At 39.2% G+C, this 23,969-nt stretch overlaps 1 protein-coding gene across 2 annotated transcripts; it reads left to right on the forward strand.

Annotated features, from left to right (window-relative positions):
• The first annotated feature begins 416 nt into the window (after positions 1-416).
• Igbp1 (immunoglobulin binding protein 1) lies at positions 417-23,654 on the forward strand. 2 transcript variants are annotated; one of them, XM_010632170.3, is made up of 8 exons: positions 417-721; positions 918-1,328; positions 1,664-1,957; positions 8,324-8,462; positions 8,630-8,686; positions 10,620-10,699; positions 11,634-11,746; positions 21,475-23,654. In XM_010632170.3, the coding sequence occupies exons 2-8, from the start codon at positions 1,138-1,140 to the stop codon at positions 21,618-21,620; spliced, it is 1,020 nt and encodes a 339-aa protein (XP_010630472.1). In that variant the 5' UTR covers positions 417-721; positions 918-1,137; the 3' UTR covers positions 21,621-23,654. The 2 variants fall into 2 exon arrangements, with proteins under 2 accessions (XP_010630472.1, XP_019064232.1); XM_019208687.2 differs by lacking the exon at positions 8,324-8,462 and having other exon boundaries at positions 8,491-8,686.
• Positions 23,655-23,969: the final 315 nt, after the last annotated feature.

The raw sequence follows: 23,969 nt of genomic DNA on the forward strand, positions 1-23,969 counted from the left end.
TGTAGTGAATGTAGAAAGTATTGAGAGAGTTTACATTCTTCTATTTTTTGTAATGTCTTCAAAATCTGATGTGTGGTTTACACGTACATCAAATCTCAGTTTAAAATAGCCACATTAAAGTGGTTAGTAGCCACCTATTAAACAGTCCAGTTCTGTATGATTGGGCAGCTTTCCAAACGGATTGCTGTACTTATTTTTCTATTCATAAATAGTCTAGCCAGACAGATACAAAGATGAAACAGATTCGTTCTGGTAAGTGACACATTAGTAAATCGCTATTATACAGTGTAGTGGGTGCTGTGATAAGGTTGCACAGAAGAAACCTGAGCAGGGCAGGGGCGTGTGCGAGGGCGGGGGGAGTCAAAGAAGGTTGCACAGAGGAAGTATCATTTGACCTGGGAACTAGGTGGCCTGAAAGAGACGGGCTGTGGGAAGATAGCCATCACAGATTACCCCTTTATCTGGGCTAAGAAGAGGCTCCACAGGTTGTCAGCCCAGAGGGCGCAGGAGAGTGTAGAGAGGAGGAGGTGACGTGAAGGGGAACAGGGGAGCGGAGTACTAGTTGGGAGGAACCCGGAGCTCCATCTGATGGGTGACGGAAACCGGAAGGGGGCGCCACTTGCACTTCGCACTGGGGAGATCAGCCCTCCGAACTGTGAGTGGCGCGGCAGTTGGAGCACCTGGCTGTTGGGACTTCTAAATTTAGGGAGCAACTCGCGAGGTAAGACGTACTCCTGGCGTGCCCCCAAAGCGCACCGGTTCCCGCACTCGCCCTCACACGCTTGCTGGCGCTCAGAATTCAGCGTCGCCACCCCGGAGTCTGAGACCCCACTAAATTTCCCAGCCCAGTGTCGGCCACGAGAATCAAATCATAAAATAGCGCCTAAGGTTTTGCTTGTGTATTTGCTTTTTAACAGATGCCTACGGCTTATAACAGGTTTCCTGGTAAAATGAGTCTATGACAACGCTTGCCAGGGCCGGCAAACTGCTGCTCCCAGGAGTTCGTCTACGTTTTGGTAACAATTAAGGGACTGGCCAATGGAGCGCCACTTCCGGTGTCTTTGTTGCTTGCGCGACTCATTTTAGCAAGGTTGCCTTCTACCCCGGAAGTAAATTATTCTAGATTCCTTCCTCAACATGGCAGCGTCAGAAGATGGGTTACAGCTGCCTAGTCTTCCCGAGCTGTTCGAAACCAGCAAACAGCTTCTGGAGGAAGTAGAAGTAGCGAATGAACCCACCGGTTCCAGGATAATCCAGGATAAAGTGTTCAAAGGACTGGACCTGCTGGAGAAGGCTGCTGAAATGTTATCGCAGCTCGATTTGTTCAGGTATGGGGGAGAGGGTAATAACGGCTGAAAGCGAAGGTAATACTTGTTATCAAGGATGCAGCCATTGTGCTTGGGTGGAGAAGATGTTTAACACTAAGACCCCTTGTGTAGATTGTTTATATTGTCCACCTCTCACCTGAGATGGTTGATGTCCCACAACTCTGCTCCCTAGTGTCGGCTGACTGCGTAGGCATTGAATGCGGACACAGCCACTTTGAAACTCGCTACTGTTGCCACTGTTATCACTCCCTGCCAGCCCTCCTCTTTCTCAGGAAGCAAGGGCTACAATTTGAATGCTAAACCAGGCTTCACAGCCTCCTTTTTACTCTTTCCAGCCAAAATGAAGATTTAGAAGAAATTGCTTCCATCGACCTGAAATACCTGATGGTGCCAGCGTTTCAAGGAGCCCTCACCATGAAACAAGTCAACCCCGGCAAGCGTCTAGATCATTTGCAGCAGGCTCGGGAACATTTTTTAAACTACTTAACTCAGTGCCGTTATCATCATGTGGGAGAGTTTCAGCTGCCCAAAACGAAGAACAACTCAGCTGAAAATAACACTGCTAGTCCCTCGGTGGCCTATGCTAACCTCGTTGTGATGGCATCTCAAAGACAGGCTAAAATAGAGAGGTGGGTCAATAGCTGTAATTCGGGGGGTATCCATAGGCAGTGCAATTGGGGTGGGGTGTGTGTGTGTGTGCGTGTGTAAGACAGAATGGTGTATGTCTTGTTTCTTATTGAACGGAAGCTCTGGGGATAGTAAACTTTTCTGAGTTTTTCAAAAAGCATCCGCCTTTGTTGAGATGATTGATTATATCTGACCTCTGCTAGATGATGGTTGGGAATGGCAACAATGTTGTTTAGCAAACTGTCTTGCAATCTTTTCCACATCACAGCATAATGATATACATATAAGGTAAATATCTCTGAAGGGCACATATCTCAGCGGTATTGTCCATTTGTGTTGTTTATTGAGTACCTCTGTTCTAACAAGCATACTGAATCAGATGTATAACATCCTAAACTGATCATAGTCCTGGCACCACTTTATCAGGTGACTTTGAAAAAATTGGTTATCATAATTATTTTTTAAAATCTTCAGTAGGTGCTCAATGTCTGGGAACTATGCTAGCCACTGAGGATACAAACTGTATAGGCATTTGTATGAATATGAGGGGTCTTTGCCTTGGAGTTCATACTCTGGTGAGGAAAACGGGAATAGAAACAGAATATCAGTATAAATTGATGTAATAGAGAGATGCACAATATACTGTGAGAGCACAAACGAAGGGCACACAGCCAAAGGAGGAGGGGAGAGGAGAAAGCTCCCTGGAAAAGGTAATTCCTGTCCTGCATTAAGGATAAATAGTATTGTCTAGAGGAAAAGGAGAGGAAGGCATTAGCCAGCAGAAGTAATGGCATTAGTAAAGCCACTGGAGCATTAACCACTTACCAGTTTGATCATTTAAATACAGACTGACCAAAAATTGCATTTTTTTGTTAATTTTTATAAGATAACAAGAAATATAAAAATGACAATTTTATTAAATTTATTCAATACAATAATCTACTGGTTGAAATGACACCTGTGCGAGTGATGCTCAGAATAGTCACTATGACAAACTACGCTGCCCAAGTGATGCTTAGGGTATACTGTCAAGTGATTAAGGAAACTCCTGGAGTGGGGATATGTGAGGGGAACAGCACTCAGGCAGTTAAGTAATACTGAAACACAAAGATTGTGAAAGAGGGGAGAGGAATGATGCCTAAAAATATTGTAGGGTCAAGACCAAGGTGCGCTTGGAATGTGAGAAAGACTGGTTACTAGGGAAGGTCTTTGAAACCCAGCTCCATCACTTAATTACTCTATGATTTAGGGCAAGTTACTTACCTTCCCAACCTATAAAATTGAAGTAATAAAAGCTCCTTCCTCAGTATTGTATGAGGACTAAAAGAGAAATACATATGAAACATTTAGCGTGGTGTCTGTTAGAGTAACCAGCCACTCAAAGTCAGCTATGATTATAAATTTGTGGCTAAGAGTAGGTTGCAGAGTCAGCGATCTGACTTTGGGTCCCAACTTATATTTATAAGCTATTGGGTTTAGATAAGTTATTTAGCCTATCTGAGCCTCAGATTTCCTCCTAAGTGCAATCTCAGTAATAATGATACATATTTTATAGGGTTAAGAAGCATAGATGAAATAAATGCATAAAATAGCATAATATCTAGTAAATAGTATTTTATAAGTGTTAACTTTTTAGGTTGGTTATTCTAAAGGGCTAGAGTTGGTAACTGGGACCCACTGAAAAATTTTGTTTCTTTTACAAAAGTGACATGGTCATACTTGCATTTTAACTATCACACTAGACCCAGTTAAATCACAGAGGTGATAACAGCTCACTAGGGCAATGACAGAGGGATAAATGGGATATATTTATTTAGGAGGGTTTCATTTGCAAAAAACCTGATGAACTAGTTGATTATTGGGGGTGGAATAGAAGGAAACAGAAATAGAAGAAAGATGTCCATATTTCTGATTTAGGTGGATGGCTATAGAATTTACTAAAATGGAGAATAGAGGAGGAAGAGCAAATCAGATGGGGAGAATATAAATTCAGTATTAGGACATGTTGAGTTGGAAGACACCCAAATAGAGGTATCTGATAGCATGAAGCTCGGAGATGACATTTAGTCTAGAGAGCTAAAAATTGGTTAATTTATTCAACAAATATTTATTGAGATATTATGTGCTGGGAACTGTTTTAGATGTTAGAGAACCAGACAGAATCAATCCCATCAAGAAGCTTTTATTCTAGTGGACACAGACAATAAGCTTGTAAGTAGTAAGATAAATTTAGGAGGTAAGGGCTATGAAGAATAATAAAGTATGGTTACAGGATAGTGATTGACAGTGAATGGTTTTGGGGAATATAAGATAGACTGATACAAAGTAGCATTCAGTATCCTATCCTCTGTAAAATTGAGAGCAGCCCCTTGGCATGTAAATATTGAACTTTGTATCCAAATAATTATTCAGAAACTAAATTGCATAGCGATACAGTGTTGTGGAGAAAGAGCGCTCACTGTATCCAAATAATTATTCAGAAACTAAATTGCATAGCGATACAGTGTTGTGGGGAAAGAGCGCTCACGTCTGACTGGAGAAATGAGGGAAAGATTTCAGAATGTAACTACATGCAAGCTGAGTCTTAAAGGATGGTTAAAAATAGAAATTATAGATTTTCCTGAATGTAAGTATGTAAAACAAGAATATTGTAGAAATCAAAAAATAAGCCTCCATTCTTTTGACAGAAATAAAGTGGAAGCTGGGTAACTAATGAGTCTCGTTTGGGATTTACTGAATTTCAATCCTAAAGTGAAAACTGGCTAGCCATTTCCATAGACAGGTAGAAATATGCAAATAAAACTTAATAGACTGTTTTACAATTGATGGAAAAAACATTTAGGAGCCCCTTGCTTTGGTGAATATGAATGAGTATACCAAGGTAATTATGCAAAAGAAAAAAAGCTAAGGAGTAAACTTTGGGCCAAGCTAAAGGAAAAAGAAAAGGAATAGGATATAAGAACAAGAGATAAGAGACTCACCAAAGTACAAATAAGCAGGGTGTAAAGAGCAAATACTAAATTCTCTGAAATCTCTCCTTAGGTATCTTCCCTCCATACTGTAGCATTTAATTTATGTTAAGCATAGTGTAGCTATCAGTCTCTAGACTTGGAACTCCTCAACATCAGAGACCTTAACTAATTGATTGTATGTTAGTATCCTAATTGTATCCCTTGGTGCCCAACTCAGTAATTGAATCATGGTAAGAACTTGGAGGTGTTTTGCGAGGGGCAAGTAAAATGGTGACCTGAAAGATGAAAGCAATATGGTGTTGCTGGGTGTGGTGGCGCACGCCTGTAATCCCAGCACCCCGGGAGGCTGAAGCAGGAGGATTGCTGTGAGTTCGAGACCAGCCTGCGCTACATATTGAGTTCCAGGTCAGTCTCAACTACATAGTAAGACCCTGTTTCAAAAAAAGCAATATGGTGTAACAGAAAAAGATTCTTTGGAATCACAGGCATGGGATTACCAATTTCTATCACTTATTAAATGAGACATCACCTAGCCCCTCCTAGCCTCAATTTCCATATGCAAGTTTTTGTATCTCGGCTTATAAAACATTTTCATGTGCATTTTTCCATTTGATTCTCTTAACTCCATGAAGTAGACCCTCATTTTAAAGATACAGAAATGGACTTTGATAGTTGACTTGAACAAAATTACATAGTAGGATTTAAACTGAGGTCTTTCCCAGTTCTCATACTGTTGCCTCTAAAGCATAGAAAAGGAAGGGTCCTCATTTGAAAAGGTAAAAATAAAAAAAGTGAGTTGAAGATAGGTGTTTCTAAGATGGAAAGGCACCAGTTGAGAGAAAAGTTGTAACTGCTAATTGTCAGGGAGGTGAGAATGAAGCCTGGAAGGATGTGAGTGGGAAACTAGATGATAGGAAAAGTACAGTAACACAGACAGTTCCTTTAAAGGCAAGAGTAAAGAAGGGGAAGGGTGAGCAGGGCACTTGGCACACACCTGCAGTTCCAGCTGTTTGGGAGGCTGTGTGGTATGGATTCTCCATAAAATCTAAACAAAAAGCCAAAATTTGGTCACGGGGGTTTGTAGTTAACCCATTTGACACAAATTTGTAATTCCTTAGCTCTCTTCATCAGCTTGTAAACAGAACAAAGGAATGGTGAAAGTTGCCTAGAGTCAGAAAGATCACAGGGATAAGGAGATTCTAGGGTGATAAGAGAGGTGTTTATATGTCATGTCTTATCATGGGGAATCTAGGACAGTGACAAAAGTGTAGGACAGTGGTTGTCGGCCCATGCTTCGAAGGCTTAAGATTCCTTCTTGGTTAGGTTTCCTTTGATTTCACCAAGGCAGAGTTTATGTTACTAGCTTTCGGTATGAGCTCTCATTTGAAGAAAGGCTTCTTTTACCAAGATAAAAAAGGTTTTAAAACATGAGCAAAAGAACATAACTCAGAAGACCATTAGATAACCCAGAATTTATGCTGGGTTGTATATATTCCCATTGTTTGTTCTGTGACGCAAGTCCTTCTGGAAGGGGTGGGGACAGCAGTAGAACGGATTGAACATCCAGAAATAATATTCCTAACAGCATTCATGAGCTAGGAATTGACCTTTGTAGTGTTTCACTCAGGAGACTTCTGTGATGATGGTGTAATAGTTGTTTGTAACAGAAAGTGCCCACTCATTGAGTAAAAGCAGAAAAGCCTAAAAAAACTTTTTATAGTAAAGTGTTTCTGGAACACTGGTTCTTGACTTTTCATGGATCATGGTCCTCTCTGATAATTCCTAAGACCTCCCCCCAGAAAAAGAGAAAATATACATGTAGAGTCTGTATAAAATTTTAGGAAGTTCAAACACCCCTCCCCATTCAGTCCAAGGCTCTGACCTTCTGATTTAGGTGAACATCTGCAGAGGAATTTCTGGTTCTAGAGGTCTGGAATGGGGTTCCAGGCAAACAATTCAAGATACTTGGAAATCTGGGTGTTTTTTCCTTGACATCTCTGCCTCAAGCCCTCACATCCAATAATTCAGTAAACTTGACCTGTTTTATATTTTAAATAAACCATTTCACTGCTCCCAACGCTACCTTCTTATTTAAAGTCACTGTCTCTCACCTCATTTGTGGCATTATCCTCTTAATTGCTTTCTTGGTTTGTCCCCTTGTGTCTCAGCCCCTATTCCACACAACTGGCTTTAAAAAAAAATCTTAATGTTGTTCTTTGCATGTCATGTACTCAAAAATCTAGTGGCTTTGCCATGTCACTCAGAATACCCCATGGTATTCGGTATTCGGGTATCATAGAGCCTTCAAAGTTCTACATGTTATGGACCTGGCTACCTTTCTGACCTCATTCCCTGTTAGTCTTCTTCACTCCATTCCACCCACACTGGCCTTATTTCCCAAATATGCCAGACCAGGTACTCTCCCTCCTGAGGGCCTTCGTGTTTTTCTCTCTTAGAACATTCTTCCACATACTGATATGGCTTGCACTCTTGTTTTCTTGAAGCCTTTACTCAGATAGCACCTCCTGAGAGAGGTCTTTCCTGACCACCTTGAATATAATAGCACTCCTACTTTCGCACTTTCACTCTATCCACTTGACCATGCTTTTTAGTGCTTCATAGTACTTGTCACCGCCTGACTCATCTGTTTCTATTATCTTTTCCCACTAGAATGAAAGCAAAGGTGTTCTTTTATGAACTATTGTTTCCAGCACTAACAGTACTTGTCACACAATAGGCACTCGAGGTATTTGTCAGATTAATGAGACCGACTGACAGAATAATACATACTGAAAAGGACAGCCAAGGTGATTATCAGTCTTTAAATAAAGATGAGTCAGAAGAACTGGGAATGTTTTACCTAGAAGAAAGAAATGACCAATTTTTAGGCTGTTTCACAAGGAACTCCTGCATTAATGGCAGATAAATGAGCCTTAAGATTCTGTAATTCTTTAAAGGTGTAGCTCAAAACAGAAACTGATTTAGCTCAGTGGTTCTGCCACCTCCCTCGCAAGTGCAAGGGCGAGTTTGATCACTAGCACCACACACACACAAAAAAAAAACTTATGGGGAAGCACTGAGTGACTAAGCCAAATAAGGGCTGATAGAATCAAATGGCTAAGATGCTCTTATCCCTTAGGATGATTGCAGGACTTTGAGATCAGGTCACATGTATATTTTTCTGGCTTCAGAATGTTATATCAGTCCTTTCTGGGACCTTTCTTGACTTTGTAGTCTGGTAAACTAGTAAACTCTGGATGATAAAAATTAATATTCCTGCTAATGTGGAAATTTGCATACTGGACCTTTGCAAAACTAAAATATTACTGTAGCTTTCTTTTGAAAGAATTTCTCTTTTATTTTTAAGTTCATGGATAATGCTTTTCTGTGGAACAGATACAGGCAGAAGAAAGAAGTGGAGCATAGGTTGTCTGCACTGAAATCTGCAGTGGAAAGTGGTCAAGCAGATGATGAGCAAGTTCGTGAATATTACCTCCTTCACCTTCGGAGGTGGATTGGAATCAGTTTAGAAGAGATTAAGCATTGACTTTTCTGTGGAACAGATACAGGCAGAAGAAAGAAGTGGAGCATAGGTTGTCTGCACTGAAATCTGCAGTGGAAAGTGGTCAAGCAGATGATGAGCAAGTTCGTGAATATTACCTCCTTCACCTTCGGAGGTGGATTGGAATCAGTTTAGAAGAGATTGAAAGCATTGACCAGGAAATAAAGATCCTAAGAGAAAGAGACTCTTCAAAAGAGGTAAGCCTGGTCACTGTCCATGTAAGAAAAGCTGCATCAGAGATTTGAATATTCTTTGGGAAAGTAATCAAATTAAAATCTTTGTAAGTTTTCATAAAATCATTGTTCTTATTAGCATGAGTAGAGAAAGGCTGATAGTTATTAAGGTTGCTTTCTCTTTAGCTTATAGTAGCATTTCCCAGTACTTTCTAATCTGCAACGCACTTCTAGTTATTTTAAATTTTTTTTACCTTTGATTATTCTTTATTTGAACATTTCTTTGTCTTTAGGATTTGGGTACGTTTGTCTTTAGCGTGCTATAATTTTTGTGAAGAGACAGTTGCTTCTCTTTTCTGTACACTGTGCTTCACCTGTGTCCCCCTTCCTTGGTCCTCCATCCAGAAAGGATGCTTCAGGACCTTTCAGCCCGAGTTATTTTTAATTTTGTGACATAGCATGGGAGATAGACGTTCCTGAAATAAAAAATGGTTTTGGCTATGGGAAATTGTAGCTATTGAAAGAAGGCATAAGAAGAGAGAAAGGCCTTGAAAATGTGTTTAACTAATAGAAAGAGATGGAAAACAGAACTGGAGAAATAGGCAAAAGACGATGAAACAAAACACCAGGGAATGCCTTCAGGTTGAGGAAGAAATTAGACCGCAAGCTTACACAATAATGCACTTGTACCTTTAAATCTCCCAGTTAGGAAGCTGGTAGTACTGTGACATCTCTATGTATAGAACTCTCCGAATGCTGGTAGAGAAAACCTGGTATAATACAGCTCTGGCTGTCTTTGAAAATAACCTACTTTGGGAGCTGCTCCTTCAAAAAAAAAAATGGCTGTTTCTACTTGGTCTTTGGCATAGGATACAGTATAAATTGAGGTGAATTTATCAGCTGGTCACAAGCATTTATTTAAATCCTCAGAGAAGCCTCTTCCTAAGCTAATTTGTACTAATTAGCCCTTGGAGCTCTTGCTTCAAGATAAGTCAACCTAATTCTTTGAGCTAAAGGATAAAAAAATGAAATTGGTATTCCAATGCTATGTAAGACACCTTATCTAGATGAGTGGTTTTCAGGCATTTAGAAGCTGATCTTTTCTGAGTCCTGCCTTATCTCCATTGCTGGATTTTTAAAAATTGCTTTCATGTGGTAGTGGAATTGGTTCTGGAAATGTTGGAGTTGGAACCGAGTGAGTAAATTTTCTTCAGCCATGATTTGTTCCAGTCTGCCCCTACTATGCCAAGTTTCCATGATATTTTTTATATAACTCTGCACAAAGACTGCTAATCTATCCTTCCCCCTTTTGTTTACGAGCATCCATTTTTAAGACACCCAAGAGTTCTCGACAATTAATAGCATAATTACATTGGAAGGGGTTGTGCGAAAGTCTTAATAATTCAGCTTTTCCGTAGAAAGCCAGACTGAGGAAAAGGGCATCAAATTCACCTTAAGGCACTTAGATGGATCATACGAGACTTTAGAATCTCCCTTTTTGAAAGGGAGATTTTAAAGCCAAGAAATTTTTTTCCTTTTGGTTAAAAAAAAAAATCCTTGGGAAAAATTTTCCTTTCTCTTTGTAGCAAGGTTTCAAGCTCCCTCAGGAGGGTTATATTGTAAAGACTAATAAATAGAAAGCAGGTGAATTTTTGAGCTTTTGTATCACTAGAATACTTTTTTTAAAATAAAGAACAGATTTATTAAATGTCTAGAGGTCAAGGTCAAGGGGCACACATCTGATACCTTTTTGTTGCAATATCTCATGGGGGAAGAAAAGAGAGCACACATGTTATACATGCATACACTCACAAGAGGGGTCAGGGCACCCAACCCATCCTTTCATCAGGAACCCACTCCCATGATAACTAACCCATTTAGCACCAGAATATTTAAGAGCAAGAACCCGCATTATAGTGTGGGTAAAATGGCAAATGTACCTCTAATTTTTTCTCAGGCATCATCTTCTCACTCATCTCTTCAGGAGAGACCTCCAATGAAGTCCTTCATACTCACTCGCGACAAGGCCCAAGCCAAGTAGGTGGTATTAGAAAGTGGTTTGCCTTTGTAGCTCCTGTTTTTGTAGTTTGTGGCAGTGCATGGTAACACATGGAATGGGCATTATGGAAAAGTTATGGCTTCACCTGTGGAGGCTGTTCTATCATCAAAGTGACTTTAACTTTCCTAGCTGGGTGTGGTGGCACACACCTATAATCCCAGCATTTAGGAGGCTAAAGCAGAAGAACTGCCATAGAGGCCAGCATGGGCTACATAGTGAGTCAAGGCTAGTTTGAACTACATAGTGAGACCCTATCTCAAACAACAGCAACAAAAACAACAACAAAACCAAAGTGGTATTTAACTGTCCTGATATTTTATCCAGGTGTGTCTTTTTCAGACATTTGTTTAAGGAAGCTAATAAAGAATAAAGAATCTAATAATATACTTAAAGACTGTTTCCGTTATTGCCATTCTTGATGCCTTTAGCTTCAGTTCTCAAAAGGCCATTCTTGCTTATCTGTGATTTAGTTTTGAGTGCTTGATGCTGTTACTTAAGGTGGCAAGAGATTATCTGTACCTTTCAGAGCCATTAACTATAAATTCCCATTCCACAGTGTCATCACTGCTTTGTAGGGCATTAGTTTCTGGGATTGCTCATTGGGAGATGATGTGGACTATTTATTTTCTCGTGAAGCCTCTTGACTCTAATGCCCCTTTTTAAACATCTTCGGAGGAGTTTGTACAAGTGTTCCGAAGATTGCAGAATAGGGAAGCAAAGCTGAAACAGATGTAGGCCTCGTCATTTAAAGTGAAGACTTTTTTTTGGGGGGGGTACTGGGGATTGAACTTGGGTCCTTGCACTTGCAAGGCAGGCCACCGAACCGCTGAGCTAAATCCCCGGCCCTAAAGTGAAGACTTTTTAATGCTGCTGTTTTTGTTTAGTTTTCTGAAGGCAGTGTGATTTTTACAGAGTATTTGGAGCTGGTTATCCAAGTCTGGCAACTATGACAGTGAGTGACTGGTATGAGCAGCGTCGGAAATATGGAGCATTACCAGACCAGGGAAGAGCCAAGACAACATCAGGTATGAAGGAGTGGAAAGAAAATACTTGTGCTGTTGGCTCCTTACTCCCTCAAAATTAAACTCTTATCAAGTATGTCACTCTTCAGGAACAGGTAGTCTGGGTAAAGACTCTTAAGTAATAGATTCTAGGCCCCAAAAAAAGAAAGAAAAGATTCACCAAGTATGGTGATACATGTCTGAAATATCAGCTACTTGTTAGGCTAAGATAGGAGGATTCCAGGTTCTAGGCCAACCTGGACAGCTTGGTAAGGCTTTGTCTCAAAGCAAAATTTGGTGATGTAGCTCAGAGGTAGAGTTCCCCTGCCTTTGAATCCCAGTACTACAAGATTTTTTGCTTTGTTTTGTTTTTTAGCAGCATAGGTTTGGAATCTCTCCAAATACGACATAAAAACAACAGCCAGATAACAAAGCCAAAAATCTATGAACAGTAGTTCCATTTGTGGTAATGGTGGAGTAGGTTGTACTAGGCCAACCCCTCATATAGATAACAATTACAAACTGAATAAAAAACATTAAAAAAAAAACTACCTAAAGACACCAAAAAAAAAAAAAAAACTACCTAAAGACACCAAAAAAAAAAAAAAAACTACCAAAAGCCGATAAAGTGGAAGGAAGTCAGCACTTAGAAGGAGGGAATGGTACTTGAAATTGCTTGAGAGCAGGGACTACAACTTCTTATATTCTCCGTGTCCAACTTAGTAATGGGAGCATAATAGGTACTCAGAAGTGGAAGGAATAGAAGGAAAGGGTAGCCATCAGAAAGGTGAAAGTTATATATCAGGGCAGAAATACCATGGACAGAACTGGGGTCACTCGTTCAGTACCTGCCACTTAACAAATGGCACACCAGTTCAACCCCTCTGAACCTCAGTTTTCTTTTCTCTTTTGACCCTTTTAAAAGCAGACATTCTTATTCCCATTTTAAAGTGAGAACCTGGTCTCTGAAAACTGATTTACCATACCATAGTAAGTGATTGGGCTAAGATTTAAATTCAGGCCTTCAAAAGTCCAGTGCTAATGCTACTTCCACTTCAGTGTAGAAAAGAGTAGCCATTTGAAAGTTTTTTGTTTTGTATTGCTTTTTGCTTTTTATCTGTGGGCAGACTACAGTTTCTGTGATGCAGACTAGCTGAAATGTAGGTAGAAATTTGTGGTCATATTGCTTGGAGACTGAGAGACCTGAGTTCAAGGTGACCATAGCAACTGAAAAGTTAAAAAGATGGTATCATAGAGCAGAGAGAACTACAGAGGAAAAACCCTGTTTCTGTATATAGACCCTGTGAAAATCTATGGCTGACTCCTAAACTCTGTTTACAGAATGGACTGTCCAAGCACCTTAGCTAGAACTAAAATAACTCAGTGCAGAACTTAACTGTTTTCCCATGCAAGGGTGATAGAACTTGTCATTTTGGTCCTAGACATTAATTTACTTCTAGAATGAAAAATCAGTTCTCTAGAGGAGTGACATAATGCAGGTGTTGCTCACCTTAAGACAGGTTCACATCCTGATGAACCTATTGTTAACTGAAAATGTCGTAAGCTAAAAATGCATTTAATACACCTCACCTATCATCATAGCTTAGCAACACAGCACTGTGGAGTACAGAATGTTTACCCTTGTGATCATGTGCTGACTGGTTGCCATGGTTTGGTCCTGCTGCCCAATATCAACATAATCATACTACAAATCACTAACATGGGAAAGGATCAAAATTGAAAATTTAGAATAATTTCTACTGAATGCATATCACTTGTACCATTGTACATTCAAAAAAAAAAATAAGTTGAGCCATCATAAGTCAGGGTCTATCTGTGTATTATTCCTAATGTCTAGAATTCAGTATTTTTTTTGTGTGTGTGTCAAGAGTCGAACTCAGGACCTTGTACTTGCGAGGCAGGCAGCGGAACCACTGAGCTAAATCCCCAGCCCCTAGAATTTAATCTTAAACTACTAGACATGGAAAAAAAAAGCCAATGTGACTCATATTTAAGAGGAAAGGCAATCAATGAGTATGATCCCCAAGATAATCCAGGTATTGGAATGAGCAGAGAAGGACTTTAAATAGCTATTATTTCTTGTTCTTAAAATGAGAGAGGAAAAATGCTTGCAGTGAATAAAAAGATAAAACTCAGGAGAGAAACTATATCCTCCAAAATTTCTGGAAATGCAAGATAAAATCAACTACCTAAGGTTCTAACTTAATAAGTTGGGAGAAAAGAGACCAAAGTAAGCCCAAAGTAAATAAAGGAAACAAAGAAAGGAAGTCTGGGGGCGGTGGTAGTGGTCGTACTCCTTAGAAGTTGAACATGTGTAGACCTCTATGACTTGACTGTTTCACTCCTTGGTATCTATCTAAGCAGAGTGAGACCATAATTATTCACAGCGTCATTATTTGTAGGGACCACAGTGGACACTGCTCAAATGCCCATAAATACTAAAATGGATAAGTGAATTTTCATATATTTACACAGTGGACTACTATGTAGCAGTAAGGTTAAAATGTAGTTCTTCAGCTATAAGTGACTAATACAGCTGAATCTTGCAAGCTTAATTATGACTAAAAAAATGAGATTGTATTCCATTCTTACAAAGTTTAAAAACTTTGTGACTTAAATGATTCCATTCATACAAAGTTCAAAAGCAGGGTGAAACTTCCATGTGCCACTCAATGGAATTGGACCTGAGGGGGCCCCTGGGGAGTAAGCAGTGTTTTCTATCTTACTCTGGATACTGATAAATAGATGTGTTCACTATGTGTGAAAATTCATTAAATAGACTTGTATTTGTTACTTTTCTACATGAAATACTTCAAAAATGCTAAAGTAAAATCTCATAGTAATAATTACAGTGAAAATAGGTCTCAGTGTATCCCCCTGAGCCACAAAATAAAAACAACTAAGGGCACAGTATGAACAGGTTGGTGGTACCTATAGGAAACTGTCTGAAAGACCTGACACACAAAATTCTAAAATACTATATGCATTAAAAAGTGTGGCAGTCCAATTTAAGAATAGTGCTTGAAGCTCAGAAGAGTTTTGTCTTCCAGTAAAAACTAAGAATATAGGGACCAGTGGTTATAAAGTTAGAAAGGGATAGAGCAGTCCAATCTTTAATAAACTCTTGAAATTAACCCACCAGTTCTTCCAATTCAGGGAACCATACTACAGAGAAATTTCTGAGTATAGAATTGAAATTAAGCAGGTCAGAAATAATACAGAAGGAAAGAGAGTGTTCATGTAAAAGTAAGAGAAAGATCCAAAACCAGGAATTTTAATCAAATCGCCCTGTTTCTTTAACCCGTGTAAAAACAGCAGAAAAGGAGCTACTGTGAAGTTAGAAAAGCCTCCCTGAGCTACATGCTTCTAAAAGTTCCGGAAAATGAACAAATTGCGATGATGCTTGCGTAACTGAATATGCCACAACCTACTGAACCCACTTTTATTGTATGAATTTTATGGTATGTGAAATATATCTCAAAGTTGTTGGTTGTTTTGTTTTTGTTTGTTTTTTGTTTTGGTACCAGGGATCAAATTCAGGACCTTGAGCTTGTGAAGCATATACAATACCATTGAGCTAAATCCCCAGCCCTCAAAGTTATTTTTTTAAAAGAACAGAATCATCAAGGTTAAATCCCACACAAAATTATTTTAAATTATTTCAAGGGCAAAAAAGATAACTGAAAACATTCCAGAAAGATGTACTCAAAAAACCAGAACAAATCTTAATCTATCTGAATCTGTCTGAACATAATATTTTAGAATGAATCAAAAGGTATCCTGAAAACATCATAGAACATGGAAGGACCACATAAACTAGGGTTAGAAAAACTTGAGAGATGTGATAACAACTTCTGAAAAGGAGTCATTTCAGAAAGGAAGGCTAAAATGGAAGGACAAAAGAATGAGTAAATACAGAAAATGCCCTACTAAGGTAAAAATGGGAAAATTTTTAAAACTAAGGAAATGAACAGGATTTGAGATAAAGTGACAAATTAATAAGACAGCAAAGAAGGCCTGGAATGTGAATAATGGGAATATCTGAAGAATAAAAGGCAAGGAAAAAATAAGTGCTAAAAACTAGAATTAAGGCAACTTCCCTGGAAGTAAAAAATTTTTTGATATGAGAAAGTATACTATATATCTGAAAATTTTGACCCTAAATGACCAAAAGACACATTCTAGTAAAATTACTAGGCCTAGAAGAAAAAGCACCATGGATATCTCATCAAAAACAGCTGGTGACTTACTTATAAAGAGAGGAAACAAATTGCTTTTTAAATTTTTTGGTGTCCACACTTTATGCCACAAAAATATATAATAAATATTTAAGATACACAAAGGATTAGAGAACAGAAAGCCTTATAGGCCTGCATATGAACTCATGAAAAATTGTGCTTAAAAGTAAAAGCACACACCATTGCTCTGTCCACCAAAAAGGGTTAGAAGCTGTGCATGGGCACTGTAATCCTAGCACTCAGGAGGCTGAGGCAGGAGGAACACCATGAGTTTGAGGCCAGCCTGGGCTACATAGTTCAAGCCCAACATGAATTATAGAATGAGACCCTGTCTCAAACAACAACGAAAACAAAGAGGCTTAGAAACAAGGAATAGGCCAGCAGCAATGAATATACCTAGTAACCTAGATTGTTGTATGGAAATGCCATTCCCATTTTTTTAAAAAAGAAGCTATCTTAGATAGCTAATTCGAGGTTATGAGACAGGAAGGGTCTGAGATAAGTTTGGAACCATTAGGCATGAAAAATGGGGAAGAACCTTTCAAAGATTACTAAGGTTATATCACAAGAACTCAATAGCCAGTTTGATGTTTTCATTGGCCAGTTGAGCTTAAAAAATGATATTTGGGGGTTGGGGATATAGCTCAGTGGTAAAGCACCTGCTACCAGAAACAGGGCCCTTGGTTTATTCTGAGTGGCACACACTCAACAAAGATAATTAATTGTAGCAGTGAATACATTTAGTGGCCAAATCTTTATTTCTCTTAAAATTTTTGTTTTAAATTTTTATTGACATAAAAATTGTACGTTTATGGAGTATCATGTGATGTTTCAATACTGTATATATTGTATAATGCTCAAATCGGGGTAGGATGATCTGTTTCCGCACACATACATAATTTATTATTTCTTTGTGATGAAAACATTCAAAATCCTTTTTGCTAGCTTTGTGTTTTTTCAATGCTGGAGGTAGAACCCAGGGCCTCTTGCTTGGCAAGTACTCTACACTGAGCTAAAACCCCAGCTCTCTTCTAGCTTTTATTTGAAAATACACAGTACATTAACATCATTGTAGTCACTCTGATGTGCAGTAGAACACCAGACCCACTTTTCCTCACTTAGTACCCATTAACCAACCTTTCTCCATCCTTCCCTTTCTGCTACTTTCCTCAGCCTCTTCCAACCACCATTCTACTCTCAACTCCTGTGATACCAAATTTAGATTCCCCTTGAGTGAGATCATGTGATACTAGTCTTTCTGTGCCAGGCTTATTTCAGTTACCATAATAATCTCCAGTTCCATCTATGGCGTAACATGTGATGGGATCTCATCTTTTTTATTGCTGAATAGTATTAAAATGTGTATATATAACATTTTCTTTATCCATTCCACAATTGATGGGCACTTAGGTTGATGGCATTTTCTGGCTATTGTCCAGAGTTCTGTAGTAAACATGGGAGAGATCTCTCTTCAACAGACTGATTACATTTTCTTTGGATATATGCCCAGTTCTGGAATGGCTGGGTTATATAGTAATTCTGTTTTTAGTTTTTTGAAGAACCTCCCCACTGTTTTCCACAGTAGCTATACTAATTCACATTCCCACCAACAGTGTACAAGGGTTCATTTTTCTCTGCATTCTTGCCAGCACTTGTTATCTTTTGGTAAGTCTAACTGAAGTAATATCTCATTGTGATTGTGATTTGCGTTTCCCTGACGATTAGTGATACTAGGCATTTTTTTGTATATTTGTTGGCCATTTATATGCCTTTTAAGAAAATCTGTTTAGAGTTATTGCCTATTTTAAATTGAATTGTTTGGCTTTTTTGCTGTTGAGTTCTTAGAGTTCCTTATATATTTCTGGATATCACCTCCTTATCAGGTGTATAATTTACTAATATTTTCCCATTCTGCAGGTTGTCTCTTCACTCTATTGACTATTTCCTTTGCTGTGCAGAAGCTTTTTAGTTTAATGTCATGCCATTTGTCCTCCTCCTTTTTATCTTCAAAATTTCTTTGGCCTTTTTAGGTTTGTTTTTTTCTTAATGGCTACATTTTCATTTTAGGATTTTTTTTCTAGCTATATAAAGAATGTCATTGATATTTTCAAGAGGGATTCCAAATCTCATTTTCTAATACTGTCCACCAACAAACGAATCAGGGCTCCTTAGAAAAGTGGCTGATTCTAGGACTAGAGCAGGAAATATACAAGATGAACCTGAGCATCTTGTACTAGAAAATAACGAAGCACTCAAAAAAGTTGAGGTGCCAAAGGGATACAAGAACTGAAATGAGTCTTATCATCCCAAACTGGAATAATTTGAGCATTTGGGGAATACAGTAAATACCCATGAATCCATAGTGATAGAAATAAATGATTGAATAATGAATGAGAGACAAGAAATAGTTCTCCCCTATAACCCCAGACTAAACCTGAGATAAACCATTATTTATGTAGATGCTCCTGCTTCAAGGAGGTAGAGCACAACTCCTCACTGCTTAAGTTAGGCTGTGTTTCAGGACTTGCTTCCAGTGACAGCGTAGAAAGAGAAGACAGATGAGTAACTTTGCATTTGGGAACCCTGCAAACACTACCTTGGTCAGATGATCAAGATTGTCATCAGTGATAAATCAGGCTGACAGCATAATGTGCACCCTTGATGTGATATGATAAGAGCATTTCATCCCTGTGGTCTTTTCCTCCAGTACCCATAGCCCTAGTATAATTATGAGCAAAACAGACAACCTCAAATTGAGAATGTCCTACACAATACCTGATTAACACTCCTCAAAACTCTCCAGCTCATCCAAGACAAACAAGTACCAGTCTGAGAAACAGTCACAGCCTAGAGGAGACTAATAAGACAGATAACTAAATATAATATGGTATTCTGGATAGGATTCTGAAACTGAAAAGGGACATTACGTAAAAATTAAAGAAATTTAAATACGGATTTTTAGTTGTCAACATCATATCATTAGTTGTGATACATAAGCCATAGTAATATGTTAAGCATAGGGGAAATTGGGTGTACTATCATCTCAATTTTTCTGTAAATTTAAAAATTCTAATGCTAAAAAGTTTTTAAGGTATTTTAAAAGCATTGCAGTTCATTGAAACCTATAAAATATGTTTAAACCCATGAGTTTATAATTATATTTTAAAACAAACAAATTGGTATAATAGGAAACCTATTTACTTTCTTGAGTTGTAAATGATAAAGAATCAAGTATTCGTCTTTCCTACTGGCTAACTAAATAGTAATAGATGAGGGGAAGCCCCTTTTTATAAAAGTATTTCAGTTAATAAAAAATAAATAATTAAATTTAAGAATACCACTTTTTTGAAACCCCCCAGTAAATTAATGTTTCTAGGAAGTGACCATGAGTAACTGCTCACAACTATATTAATCGGCTTCCATTTGTAGGACAAAGTACCTGAAATAATCAACTTAAAAGGAAAAAAATTTTAGTGGGCTCATGGCTTCAGAGGTTTCAGTCAGTGTTTGGCTGAGTCTATTGCTTTGGATGAGGAGCTTATAGTGGAGCAAAGCCACTCACCTCATGATGGCTGGAAAGCAAAGAGAGAAGGAGCTGGGATCCCACTATCTGCTTCAAACACACCCCTAAGACCTGAAGACTTCCCACCAGTCCCGCATCCTAAAGGTTCCACCATTTCCCAGTAACATCATAGCAACCAAGACCTTTAGCACCGGAGCCTTTGAGGGACATTCAAGATCCAAACCCTGTCAGAAATGAGACAAATATGTCTCCTGATGAAAGAATGCAGCACCACCTATCATTGTATCAAAGACATCCAATCTGAGTCAAACGAAGGCTCAGCATCCAGTTGCCAACCTGCAAGAAGCAGAAGAACTACTAGACTGTGTCATGAGTGTGCTATCAGCAAAATTCAGGTTTGGGAAACTGCAGATCAAATGGATCCAGCTTCTTCAATAGATAACTTTAAGGAAAGAAAAGAGTGGAGGTGGAACCTGGTGGTTAAAAAAGATATCAGAATATTTTTAAATAGGCAAGACTAACCTCAAAAACACTGTGCTAAATGAAATCAGATACAAATGACAACATTCTGTTTATATTAAATGTCCAAAACAGGCAACTTTGTAGAGCCAGAAAATAGATTAACAATTCCCTGAGCTGGAGGGAAGGAAGGAGTGGAAATTAACTGTAAATGGACACAAGGGTTTTTTGGGGATGATAGAATTTTTTTAATTGGATTGTGGTAATGCTTATACAACTCTACTAAAATCATTGAGTAAAAAATGAACATAGTACAAACAGGCAACTATCTGGGGATGCACACTTGGGTGATAAAGCTATAATAAACTCTAGGAAGTTATTGCTATGCAAAGCCAGATAGTGGTTACTTTTACAGGGGGAAAGAGGGCTTGTGAATTACATTATGCACATGGAGAGACTTTGGGGCAGACCACAGAAGATCTAGTTGAGACTGTAAAACCTCATAAAAATTTATGTCTTTAATATATTTGAGTGGTTTCTAATTTTTTAATTTTACAGTGAAGTGGTTAAAAGAAAAGAACACTAGACTTCTAAGTTGTTAGATCAGATCCTCACATATTTCATTCTTTGTTACAGTTATAGCATATTTCTCACTGTCAAGCTCAGTGTAGCCAGGAAAATGCTGCTTCACTTCACAAAAGAAAAGCCATGCAAAAGAGAGATGTAGCAGTTTGCTCATTTCTTTTTAGTGTGCACTGCCTAATAAGTGCCATTGGGACCTCAGACCTGCTCTTAGCACATACAAAAATAGGCATTCTTTTCTGATAGGTCCAGCTTCTCTGTGGTTTTAAATTTTAGATACACAACAAAAATTGTATAATTAGGCCAGGTATGATGGTGCACACCTATAATCCCAGCAGTCTGGGAGGCTGAGATAGGAAGATTACAAGTTTGAGCCCAGCCTGGGTAATTTAGCAACTTAAAATGATCTTGTCCAAAATTTTAAAAAGGGCTAGATGTATAGATCAGTGTGAAGGCCTTGGGTTCAATCCATAGCACATGTACACACACACGCACATACATGTCCAACTGTAAAAAGGAAATGGGTAGAAAAGGAAAAATGCCTGTAATCCCACTCCCCTAATAATTCACAAGTCATAAAATCATAAATATTTTTTCCTTTAGTGGATTGTTGAGGATTTTATTTTTATTGATAGTATTGTTTTTAGAGGCAGGAGTTGTTGGTCATTTTAGCAAAAACTCTTTCTCAAAGTGGAATTCATTCTGTGTTTTTGGCTTCTTGTGAAAACCACCAGAGACTCTTTTCTTACTATTATTTATTTAGTATGTAATTTATGAAGCAATCAAAGTACTCTTCCCCACCTCTGCTGGGCTCAGGGCAAGAATCTCGCCATATTCCTCTTCTCATCATCTGAGATGGTGTTCAGAGTGGACATTGCTTGTTAGCATTCTTTGAATATCATCCCCTCTTTCTCATTTTCCCGCTTTAGTTGATTTTAAAAGAGTGGCTCAGCTACAGGAAGATGAAGAAAAGGAAAAAGAGGAAGATGAGAAGGTACTCCAGAGAGCACGGGAGTGGGATGACTGGAAGGACACCCATCCAAGGGGCTATGGCAACCGAAAGAACATGGGGTAACCTTCCAAAATGACAGGACTCTGGGGCATGAACCTTCCCTCCCGAGGAAACTGCCACCTTGCCCTCCCAGGCTCCTGCTTCAGCTGTGTGCAACAAAGGCAAAGATGCTGATTCTTCCTTTTCGATTAATAAAGTGTGAAACAATTAAATGTGTATTTGTACCCTAGATAATAACCAGTGATCTTGTCATGGCATTACTAATTCTTATCATGGTGTATTCTGGTTTCTTAAGTGGACAGAAAAGTACATTGACAAATGGCTCTGTATAATCAATGGTGTATGAATTCTCTTTAAAATGAAATAATAAAATCACTTTTATTCCATGAATCTGTTCAGAAATGTAGATACCAGCTGCTTTCTTGCAAGTGACATGTTGTAGGATGGGTCTCTGGGCTTATGGTGAGATCCCAGTCACCTGTCTTTGTCCTGGGCCGGGAATTGCCCAGCATCAGAGCTGCCCAAATCTTTCTGGGCACATGGTGTGAGCTGCAAGCAGTACATCACTCTGAAAGCATAAAAGCCAGGACTTTCCCAGCCACACAGCACTGTTTCCAGGAATTAAGAGCTGCAGGTCAATGGACCATAAAGGACTAGAGGTTGTTTTTTAATCCTACTGACCTAGCCCTCTTTGCCTTAGCCAGGAGAGATGTGCTCCAGCGAAGGTGCTATGAGAAACATCTGTGTAAAGCAACCAGGGCCTTCCACTTCTAGGAACATTGGTCTCACCATCAGAGTGAAGAAGCAGTGTCAGGCTTCAGTCTGTCTCTTAAAAATGGCTGCCTTAGACCCTGTTGGTCCTCCTTGCCTGTGTCATGTGATATCTGACAGAACCGGTGTTCTGGTAAATGCCATGGTTTCCTGCCTGTTTCAGTGCCTACGTGTGGGTGTAGAGGAGGAGGAAAAGCACAGATGAAAGCTAATCAACTTTCTGGAATAGAGAAAAACGCTGTCCTCAGCTCTTGGGTGATATCCTATAAAAGGAGCCACGTGTTGAAATAAATTATCTGCACAGGAAACAACCTTTTGTTCTGTGGCTTTGGTATACTTAGGTTTTCTTTTAAGAGGAAGATGACTCATCTCTAACTTCTGCAGTCTAGCTGAGGAGAAGGGTTTGAAAAGACGATTCCCTCTTGTTGGAGCCAGAAGGGGCTGCCAAGTGATGTTCTGTTTCGTGGGCAACGACAGCAGGACTACTGGCAATATATTTGTACACTGCTTAATAAAGAATTCTTCACTCTTGCACATAAACACCCCCAACTGGTTGAGCACAGATTAAATTCTGTACAGATTGGGAAGCAAACGATGTTTTCAGCTCTCCTTCAATTGTTGCCAAGCTGCCTCTATCTGTGGCCTGTTTCCTGCCTTTGAAATTCTACCTTGAGTTCATTTCCCAAACCTGGTCAGGTTCAGGTCTCCTCTTGGTCTGGGTCCGTTTAAGATTGGGCCTTTCAGAAACTCCAGCTCAAGCCCCCATACCTGTTCTAATATCCAAAAGGCAAACCAGAAAAGGTGGATTCGAATCCTGGCCTTAAAAAGTTCAAGCTGTGTGACACTGGAAAATAAACTCAGAACTGCTTGCTCAGTGTGCACAAATGACCTGTCTCCTGGGACTGTGCATCTCTTAAGCAACTAAAGAGTAAATGCCTTCTGTTGGTATCAACTCAATGGCTGTCGTGTGTCCACTAAGAAGGGACAGGAAATGGACAAATGTTGAGCTTCTAGTATGCACCAGGCACCATCCCAACTGTTAACACGGTGACTGCAGAAACGTAGCATTGTCCCTATTTTTCAGAAGAGAAAATGACCAAAGAAGCTGAGTGGATTCCTCACGTTCACACTAGTAAAACACCATGCCTCTGTCATTTGCCATGTGCTTCTCAATTGTTTATGCTTTTAGTTAGCTGCTTCTGAGTGGAAGCAACTAAAAGTCCAAACCACCCACCACTTTATATACCAGTGGAGCTCTGCCACGACCACGCCAGTAGAGTCTGCGTGACAATGCCAGTCACCTGGCAGAAACCAGACCAGAGGTATCGTCCCCACGGGGTTAAGCCTCCTGGAGGTCCTTGGCACACACCGCATGCAAAGTCAGCCGTGAAGAGAATAGCTGGCCTCTCTGCCTGCAGTTTGGGGACATTGGGTTCATCTATAATTCTGTTCTATTTTGTCTTTATTACTATTTGTTCATTATCTGTAGAATTGTATTCTGGGCCCAGGAAAGGTTAGGAACAATTAGATGTTCCTAGAGATGTGGAGATATTGAGGCACAAGAGGACGGGCGGCCAAAGTGCTGACCCTGAGCCCCGGACTGTGAAGTCCTGAAGGTGAACCTGAAGGTGACATGCTAAA

This window comes from Fukomys damarensis, unplaced genomic scaffold, assembly GCF_012274545.1.
Source record: "Fukomys damarensis isolate Sample0158 unplaced genomic scaffold, DMR_v1.0_HiC HiC_scaffold_39, whole genome shotgun sequence".
NCBI lineage: Eukaryota > Metazoa > Chordata > Mammalia > Rodentia > Bathyergidae > Fukomys > Fukomys damarensis.